This window comes from Mobula birostris, chromosome 5, assembly GCF_030028105.1.
Source record: "Mobula birostris isolate sMobBir1 chromosome 5, sMobBir1.hap1, whole genome shotgun sequence".
NCBI lineage: Eukaryota > Metazoa > Chordata > Chondrichthyes > Myliobatiformes > Myliobatidae > Mobula > Mobula birostris.
This window is the reverse complement of record NC_092374.1, coordinates 2,270,106-2,280,420: the sequence shown is the minus strand read 5'-3', so window position 1 is coordinate 2,280,420 and position 10,315 is coordinate 2,270,106. Positions and strand designations below refer to the sequence as shown.

The 10,315-nt window shown below is 51.3% G+C and overlaps 1 protein-coding gene across 1 annotated transcript in view; it reads right to left on the bottom strand.

The window, feature by feature from the left end:
- Nucleotides 1–5,434: 5,434 nt before the first annotated feature.
- LOC140197493 (receptor-type tyrosine-protein phosphatase T-like) overlaps nucleotides 5,435–10,315 on the bottom strand; it is a 79,440-nt gene continuing 74,559 nt past the window's right edge. Inside the window, exon 9 of the mRNA XM_072257474.1 lies at nucleotides 5,435–9,171. Within this exon, the coding sequence (XP_072113575.1) occupies nucleotides 9,134–9,171 (38 nt within the window). The 3' untranslated portion in view covers nucleotides 5,435–9,133. The remainder of the gene's footprint in view (nucleotides 9,172–10,315) is intronic.

Genomic DNA, 10,315 nt, shown 5'->3' with positions numbered 1-10,315 from the left:
ACCAGAATTGAAACGCTGCCCGTCTCAACAGGGTCCGGACAAACGATCACCAATGTATCAAGGACCTCAGACACTCCCACATCGGCCTCCGAGAACACCAACTTCACTGATCCAACCGTCGTACGGATAATCACCAGCACTGATACCCCAAATCTTCAGTGCACTGAATGGTGTCAATGGTAAATGCTGCAGATACTGGTTGTAAAACGAACGGTACCTAATGTGACCGGCAACCCAGAGTCGAGTATGGTTTTAGCATAGATTCCCTTTATCCGTAGCGACACACTGGAGCGTGGTCCCAGTAAGCCTTCCGGAATTGGGTCTTTAGCTTTCGGGAATTCCTTGGTACATTGCTGGGAATGTGTTTCCCCAAAGACACCAGGCCGTTGCCTCACTGGGTCTCCTCTAACTTTCCCGACACCTCTCCCTGCTTAGGTACCCGGGGTCTCGCTCTCCGAGAGGCTTCCTGCCGCTCACATTCCCGCCAGAAGTGTCCGTCTCCCCACAGTTATAGCAGACGTTACCGGCCGCCCCTTTTCTCGCAGAACCCCAGCCACCTGCAGCCCTCTGCGTAGTCCGTCCCATGAGTGGGGAGCCCTCTCTACCAGTCCTATCATATGAAGAGTCCACACCCGCTGTTAAAACCCGGGACATCTCAGTTCTCAGCTCTGCCACCATCTCCTTGACCATTTCCCGGGTTGGGCTGGCCCCGGTCACTTCACCACAAGGGGCTACTACCGAGGGGACTGTACCCTGCTGACGGGAGTCCTCTCGCGGCCCCAATGCGTTCTCCTCCTCCCGCACCTCTCTGATCAGCTGAACAAATGAGAGTGTGGGCGTGTTTTACGGGACTGTCGGAGACTCCAAGCAATCGTTACCTGGGGCAGGGTGCCCATGGCTACCTGGTCCATCCTTACCTTACCAGTGGAAAGCAGCCAGAGCGTGAGTGGGCCAGTGAAGGAGTGGAGCTTTGAGGCTTCGAAGAGAAGAGGCGGAGGACAAGCTAGCTCGCAGTTAGTCTTTACAATGTCTCCTGAGATGGTGATGTGCCTCTCATGTGAGATGTGGCGGTCTTGGGGGAATGCCCCTCTCCCGCAGAGTCACATCTGCCAGAAGTGCATACGGCTGGGCGATCTGGAAGACCGTGTAAGGAATCTGGAGCAGCAGCTGGACGACCTTTGACTCATAAAGGAGAATGAGGCAGTCATAGATGAGAGCTAAAGGAAGTAGTCACACCTAGGCTGCCGGAAGCAGGTCGTTGGGTGACAGTCAGAGGGGGGAAAGTGAAGGTGAGCAGACAGGTAGTGCAGAGCACCCCTGTAGCCATTCCCCTGAATAATAAGTTTACCGTCCTGGATACTGTTGGCAGGGACGACCGATCAGGTGTGAGCCATGGTGGCAGGGCCTCCGGCACTGAGTCTGACCCAGTGGTGCAGAAGGGTGGGACGGAGAAGAGGAGAACTGTCGTCATTGGAGATTCTATAGTCAGGGGAGCAGACAGGAGATTTTGTGGACGTGAGAAGGACACCCGCATGGTTTGTTGCCTCCCGGGTGCCAGGGTCCAGGATGTCTCTGACTGGGTGCACGATATCCTGGTACGAGAGGGAAAGCAACCAGAAGTCGTGATACATGTTGGGACCAACGACATAGGCAGGAAGAGGGATGAGGTCCTGAAGTATGAGTTTCCGGAATTAGGCAGAAGCCTGAAGAAAAGGACCTCAAGGGTGACATTCTCAGGATTGCTGCCAGTGCTACGTGACAGAGATGGTAAGAATTGGAGGAGATGACAGTTGAATGCGTGGCTGAGGAGTTGGTGCAGGGAGCAGGGTTTTAGGTTTTTGGATCATTGGGATCTCTTCTGGGGAAGGTGGGACCTGTACAGATTGGATGGGTTGCACCTGAACTCGAGAGGGAACAATATCTTTGCAGGTAGGTTTGCTAGCATGGTTCGAGAGAGCTTAAACTAATTGAGGGCGATGGGACCCAGAGCGATAGGGCAGTGAAAGAAGTGCATGGAGTAAAGCCAGATCTAACATACAGAGAGGCTTTGAGGAAAGAGAAGCAGAATAAACAGTGTAAAGACAGTAAGGTAGAAGGGCTGAAATGTGTGTACCTCAATGCAAGAAGCATCAGGAACAAAGATGATGAACTGAGAGCTTGGATACATACATGGAATTATGATGTAGTGGCCATTACAGAGACTTGGCTGGCACCAGGGCAGGAATGGATTCTCAATATTCCTGGATTTCAGTGCTTTAAAAGGGATAGAGAGGGTGGAAAAAGGGGAGGAGGGGTGGCATTACTGGTCAGGGATATATCACAGCTACAGAAAGGGTGGGTAATGTAGCAGGATCCTCTTTTGAGTCAGTATGGGTGGAAGTCAGGAACAGGAAGGGAGCAGTTACTCTATTGGGAGTATTCTATAGGCCCCCTGGTAGCAGCAGAGATACAGAGGAGCAGACTGGGAGGCAGATTTTGGAAAGGTGCAAAAATAACAGGGTTGTTATCATGGGTGACTTTAACTTCCCTAATATTGATTGGCACCTGATTAGTTCCAAGGGTTTAGATGGGGCAGAGTTTGTTAAGTGTGTCCAGGATGGATTCCTGTCGCAGTATGTGGACAGGCCGACCAGGGGGAATGCCATACTAGATCTAGTACTAGGTAATGAACCAGGTCAGGTCACAGATCTCTCAGTGGGTAAGCATCTGGGGGACAGTGACCACCGCTCCCTGGCCTTTAGCATTATCATGGAAAAGGATAGAATCAGAGAGGACAGGAAAATTTTTAATTGGGGAAAGGCAGATTATGAGGCTATAAGGCTAGAACTTGCGGGTGTGAATTGGGATGATGTTTTTGCAAGGAAATGTACTATGGACATGTGGTCGATGTTTAGAGATCTCTTGCGGGATGTAAGGGATAAATTGGTCCCGGTGAGGAAGATAAAGAATGGTAGGGTGAAAGAACCATGGGTGACAAGTGAGGTGGAAAATCTAGTCAGGTGGAAGAAGGCAGCATACATGAGGTTGAGGAAGCAAGGATCAGATGGGTCTATTGAGGAATATAGGGGAGCAAGAAAGGAGCTTAAGAAGGGGCTGAGAAGAGCAAGAAGGGGGCATGAGAAGGCCTTGGTGAGTAGGGTAAAGGAAAACCCCAAGGCATTCTTCAATTATGTGAAGAAAAAAAGGATGACAGGAGTGAAGGTAGGACCGATTAGAGATAAAGGTGGGAAGATGTGCCTGGAGGCTGTGGAAGTGAGCGAGGTCCTCAATGAATACTTCTCTTCGGTATTCACCAAAGAGAGGGAACTTGATGATGGTGAGGACAATATGAGTGAGGATGATGTTCTGGAGCATGTTGATATTAAGGGAGAGGAGCTGTTGGAGTTGTTAAAATACATTAGGATGGATAAGTCCCCGGGGCCTGACGGAATATGCCCTGGGCTGCTCCATGAGGTGAGGGAAGAGATTGCTGAGCCTCAGGCTAGGATCTTTATGTCCTCGTTGTCCACGGGAATGGTACCGGAGGATTGGAGGGAGGCGAATGTTGTCCCTTTGTTCAAAAAAGGTAGTAGGGATAGTCCGGGTAATTATAGACCAGTGAGCCTTATGTCTGTGGTGGGAAAGCTGTTGGAAAAGATTCTTAGAGATAGGATCTATAGACATTTAGAGAATCATGGTCTGATCAGGGACAGTCAGCATGGCTTTGTGAAGGGCAGATCGTTTCTAACAAGCCTGATAGAGTTCTTTGAGGAGGTGACCAGGCATATAGATGAGGGTAGTGCAGTGGATGTGATCTATATGGATTTTAGTAGGGCATTTGACAAGGTTCCCCACGGTAGGCTTATTCAGAAAGTTAGAAGGCATGGGATCCAGGGACGTTTTGCCAGGTGGATACAGAATTGTACATGTCCACAGATCCCTGAAAGTTGCCTCACAGGTGGATAGGGTAGTTAAGAAAGCTTATGAGGTGTTAGCTTTCATAAGTCGAGGGAAACAGTTTAAGAGTCACGATGTAATGATGCAGCTCGATAAAACTCTGGTTTGGCCACATTTGGAGTACTGTGTCCAGTTCTGGTCACCTCACTATAGGAAGGATGTGGAAGCATTGGAAAGGGTACAGAGGAGATTTACCAGGATGCTGCCTGGTTTAGAAAGTATGCATTATGATCAGGGATTAAGGGAGCTAGGGCTTTACTCTTTGGAGAGAAGGAGGATGAGAAGAGACATGATAGAGATGTACAAGATAATAAGAGGAATAGATAGAGTGGATAGACAGCGCCTCTTCCCCAGGGCACCACTGCTCAATACAAGAGGACATGGCTTTAAGGTAAGGGGTGGGAAGTTCAAGGGGGATATTAGAGGAAGGTTTTTTACTCAGAGAGTGGTTGGTGCGTGGAATGCACTGCCTGAGTCAGTGGTGGAGGCAGATACACTAGTGAAGTTTAAGAGACTACTAGACAGGTTTATGGAGGAATTTAAGGTGGGGAGTTATATGGGAGACAGGGTTTGAGGGTTGGCACAACATTGTGGGCCGAAGGGCCTGTACTGTGCTGTACTATTCTATGTTCTATGTTAGCCTTTCTTGTCCAGGTTTCTATTAAAAGTTGTTAATGTGGCTGCCTCGACCACTTTCTCTGGCAGCTCGTTCCATATACTGATCATTCTCTGTGTGAAGAACTTGTCTCTCACATTCCTATTAGATTTGTCTCCTCAAACCTTCAGCCATTGCCCCTCATTTTTAATTCCCATCTCTGGGAAAAAGGCTGTGCACATTAATTTATGCCATTCAGACTTATATATCCAAATCCCACCACTCTTTCCCCTCACTCCTCAGCGATGATAGAACCCTGTCTCTGAAATCTCTGCTCCAGCTGCGGGCAACTCAGCTTGTGACCCGTGACCCAGCCTGCTGGTCTCCCTTCTCCTCCTCCCTGACAGTATGGACGGGCCACGGCCCCACCTCACCTGGGGCACCGATAGCCGGGGGGCAGTCCCACCGCCATTACGTCTGACCTAAGACAAGGTCTGAGCTCGCCATTTTATCAAACCTTCACGCTACGATTTCAACCTTGCCAACAGCTTTAACCATACTCAAACAGCGAATTAACAATTCATCCGGGGTATGAATATCCACCCCACTCGACACGCACGCGTTAATTCCCGGCAATTCCACAGAGGCCGACCACTGCTGTAACCCAAGAACATCCACACCAGCAGAGAGTTACAGATTTAAACAGGGCGATCACACAGCATCCAACAGAATCAATCCCGGATGAGCCCCCACAATTGTAACCCTCAGGCTCGCCCAGCTCCTGTTCGTCTAGGGGAATCAGCCTTCGGACCCACCAAACTGAGTAATCACGTTTGTGTGGAGGCTGCGTTATGTACCCCCAGATACAAACCCACAACGCAAAATATCAGACAGTACACCATATGCAATTAAATGATAGACTTTATGAATCTTAATCTGAATATAGGGTTAGTAATGAAAATAAAGAAAACAAAAGAAGGGCCCAAGTCAAAATCAAAGTGCCAGTTGGAGCTCACTCTGTAGCCATTCTTCCACCATCAATCTCCTCCGAGCGTCGCTGACCTTCGGACCCTCAGGTCCCAGTCCAATCCGTCCGGTGGTCTACCAGCTCTCTCCACTCGCATCTTCCCTCTTCATCTCTCCTCGACAACTGATCACGAAAACACAGCTCCCAGACACACCAGAAAGAACAATATTTCCTCATTGGCCACCCCTGCATACAAAACCCCGTTATCTTCAGCCATAACCCAAACATTGCTGCTACAGAGAACCCATTACCTCAGCAGTGAACATTACAGAGAAGCCATTACATTAGCATTAGCAGTAAAACATTACAAAGAAGCTGTTACACGTGAGTGTTGTGTGACTGGACATTGTCCATATGTATCTTGCGACCGGACGTTGTCCGTGTGTCTCGTGTGACCGGACGTTGTCCGTGTGTCTCATGTGACCGGACGCCGTCCGTGTGTCCCGTGTGACCGGTCGCCGTCCATGTGTCCCGTGTGACCAGTCGCTGTTCGTGTGTGTCGTGTGACCGGACACTGTACGTGTGTATCGTGTGACCTGACACTGTCCGTGTATCGTGTGACCGGACGCCGTCCGTGTGTGTCGTGTGACCGGACACAGTCCGTGTGCCTCGAAGTGACCGGACACGGTCCGTGTGTCTTGTGTGACCGGACGCTGTCCGTGTGCATCGTGTGACCAGACACTGTGTGTCTCGTGTGACTGTACAACACAGTTGGTATGTTGTGGGTGATGAACTCCTTTACTGCACCGAGTTCTGTTCAAAGCTCCAACCTGCTGGTTCGTTCAGACTGAGAGAGGAAGCTGGCGATACCAGTTCTTCAGCAAGGACAGTCAGAATGGTGAGGGATCGAGAGTTGTCAGTGCAGGGAGAGGGGCCGGTCTTAGTGGGGAGAGAGTTTGGGAGATGTATCAGTGTAGGAAGAGGTTGTTTGTCAGATAGAGGGGAGTGATAGGGAGAGTGGTAGTATCAGAGAGGAGTGATGGGGAGAGTGGGAGTATCAGAGGGGAGTGATAGGGAGAGTGGGAGTATCAGAGGGGAGTGATAGGGAGAGTGGTGGTATCAGAGGGGAGTGATGGGGAGAGTGGGAGTATCAGAGGGGAGTGATACGGAGAGTGGGAGTATCAGAGGGGAGTGATGGGGAGAGTGGGAGTATCAGAGGGGAGTGGTAGGGAGAGTGGGAGTATCAGAGGGGAGTGATAGGGAGAGTGGTGGTATCAGAGGGGAGTGATAGGGAGAGTGGGAGTATCAGAGGGGAGTGATAGGGAGGGTGGGAGTATCAGAGGGGAGTGATAGGGAGGGTGGGAGTATCAGAGGGGAGTGATAGGGAGAGTGGGAGTATAAGAAGGGAGTTTTAGGGAGAGTGGGAGTATCAGAGGGGAGTGATAAGGAGACTGGGAGTATCAGAGGGGAGTGATAGGGAGAGTGGGAATATCAGAGGGGAGTGATAGGGAGAGTGGGAGTATCAGAGGGGAGTGATAGGGAGAGTGGGAGTATCAGAAGGGAGTGGTAGAGACAGTGGGAGTATCAGAGGGGAGTGATAGGGAGAGTGGTGGTATCAGAGGGGAGTGATAGGGAGAGTGGGAGTATCAGAGGGGAGTGATAGGGAGAGTGGGAGTATCAGAGGGGAATGATAGGGAGAGTGCTGGTATCAGAGGGGAGTGATAGGGAGAGTGGGAGTATCAGAGGGGAGTGATAGGGAGAGTGGGAGTATCAGAGGGGAGTGATAGGGAGAGTGGCAGTATCAGAGGGGAGTGATAGGGAGAGTGGGAGTATCAGAGGGGAGTGATAGGGAGAGTGGTGGTATCAGAGGGGAGTGATAGGGAGAGTGGGAGTATCAGAGGGGAGTGATAGGGAGAGTGGGAGTATCAGAGGGGAGTGGTAGGGAGAGTGGTGGTATCAGAGGGGAGTGATAGGGAGAGTGGGAGTATCAGAGGGGAGTGATAGGGAGAGTGGGAGTATCAGAGGGGAGTGATAGGGAGAGTGGGAGTATCAGAGGGGAGTGATAGGGAGAGTGGGAGTATCAGAGGGGAGTGATAGGGAGAGTGGGAGTATCAGAGGGGAGTGATAGGGAGAGTGGGAGTATCAGAGGGGAGTGATAGGGAGAGTGGTGGTATCAGAGGGGAGTGAAAGGGAGAGTGGGAGTATCAGAGGGGAGTGATAGGGAGAGTGGGAGTATCAGAGGGGAGTGATAGGGAGAGTGGGAGTATCAGAGGGGAGTGATAGGGAGAGTGGGAGTATCAGAGGGGAGTGATAGGGAGAGTGGGAGTATCAGAGGGGAGTGATAGGGAGAGTGGGAGTATCAGAGGGGAGTGATAGGGAGAGAGGTGGTATGAGAGGGGAGTGATAGGGAGAGTGGTGGTATGAGAGGGGAGTGATGGGGAGAGTGGGAGTATCAGAGGGGAGTGGTAGGGAGCGTGGTGGTATCAGAGGGGAGTGATAGGGAGAGTGGGAGTATCAGAGGGGAGTGATATGGAGAGTGGGAGTATCAGAGGGGAGTGATAGGGAGAGAGGTGGTATCAGAGGGGAGTGATAGGGAGAGTGGGAGTATCAGAGGGGAGTGATAGGGAGAGTGGTGGTATCAGAGGGGAGTGATAGGGAGAGAGGTAGTATCAGAGGGGAGTGATAGGGAGAGTGGGAGTATCAGAGGGGAGTGATAGTGAGAGTGGTGGTATCAGAGGGGAGTGAAAGGGAGAGTGGGAGTATCAGAGAGGAGTGATAGGGAGAGTGGTGATATCAGAGGGGAGTGATAGGGAGAGTGGGAGTATCAGAGGGGAGTGTTAGGGAAAGTGGGATTATCAGAGGGGAGTTATAGGGAGAGTGGTGGTATCAGAGGGGAGTGATAGGGAGAGTGGGATTATCAGAGGGGAGTGATAGGGAGAGTGGGATTATCAGAGGGGAGTGATAGGGAGAGTGGGAGTATCAGAGGGGAGTGATAGGGAGAGTGGGAGTATCAGAGGGGAGTGATAGGGAGAGTGGGATTATCAGAGGGGAGTTCTAGGGAGAGTGGGAGTATCAGAGGGGAGTGATAGGGAGAGTGGGAGTATCAGAGGGGAGTGATCGGGAGAGTGGGATTATCAGAGGGGAGTTATAGGGAGAGTGGGAGTATCAGAGGGGAGTGATAGGGAGAGTGGGATTATCAGAGGGGAGTGATAGGGAGAGTGGGAGTATCAGAGGGGAGTGATAGGGAGAGTGGGAGTATCAGAGGGGAGTGATAGGGAGAGTGGGAGTATCAGAGGGGAGTGGTAGGGAGAGTGGTGGTATCAGAGGGGAGTGATAGGGAGAGTGGGAGTATCAGAGGGGAGTGATAGGGAGAGTGGGAGTATCAGAGGGGAGTGATAGGGAGAGTGGGAGTATCAGAGGGGAGTGATAGGGAGAGTGGGAGTATCAGAGGGGAGTGATAGGGAGAGTGGTGGTATCAGAGGGGAGTGACAGGGAGATGCTGTGTGTCAGGGAGTTGTGGAGTTGCGGAGAGGGAGGTGAGGCAGTGGGGTTGGGGAGAGATGAATGAGAATGGATGATGCTGAACTCTCCACAGGCTCAGTCTTCACCTGAGCTCTTCGTAATGTAACGTCGGATCACTTGCCATTTGGGTTTCCTGGCCTTCCGTCTCCTCCTACACAGGAAGGAGAGATGATGGTTAGGTGGAACACTCTACAAGGTTCTGAGTTGAGGATGTCCCTATCCCACAGGCAGTTATCCCTCCAGGAGCTCTCTGGAAAATACACCTGGAAATGGAAGCTGTGGAGTAATCGGATGTTAACCTGGATCGGTGTAAAATCCTCGGTGGGTGACCCAGGTCCTCTGGTTGCTAACACAGTGTCATCCTGGTGTGACCACCCCCTGAGCCCAGTCACTGATTTTGTTTTAACCCCCTAACGCCCCACCCCAAGAGAGCTTCCTTCACCACCTTCAGTCAGAGCTGGTGGTTCCAGGGACCTGTCCCGCCTGTATAGCCTTGGGGAAAGGCCTAGGGGATGCCTACCTGTAGACCAGGAAGACCACCAGGATCAAAAGCAGACTGATGAAGAGGAGAACTGAAAAGGTTATGGTGACCTTTCCCGTTGATACTGTTGGGAACAGAATCCAAAGCAGTAGTTAGATACACGGAGAAAGAACAGTCTGGCTCCCAGTTCAGGGTGTCCCATAGTAGCCCTGTAAACACTCCCTGAACAGTGGGAGCCCATCGACTGGTGATGTGGACCAGCCCGTTCAGCTGCTCGCTTCCTGGCCCTTCCCCAGCGGCTCTGCTAATGGGGCTGTTGCCATTCGGGTAATCATGTTCAGCACACCTCTCAACTGTCCCATTTAAACTGGGAAATTCTAGGCTTGAATGACCCAGTCCCGTCCTCTATTCCTGCACTTGACCATTTCACAGAGTGTGATGGCTTTGTGTGATTGAAATGGGGTCTGGTCTCACTGATGTGTTTGAGAAATGGGTTTTGTGTGGGTGGCTGCAGTGATCTGTTACAACTTCACAAAACACTGGTTCGGCAGAAACTGCAGCTACTGTGATCTGGAACCCCAATTTACAGCTGGAGGATCTCACTGAGTCAGGCAGCATCTGTGGAAGGAAGCGGGCGGGTCAGGGGCCTTCACCCGGATTGGTTAGGCTGCAGGGAGTCTTGTGAGCAGAATTGTAGTTCTGGTCACCGTGCTGTGGGAAAGACGTCCTTACTCTGGAGAGAGTGCAAGAGGAGATCTTCCCAGACTGGAGGACGTCAGATATGGGGGAAGGTTGGATGGGCTGGGATGTTTTC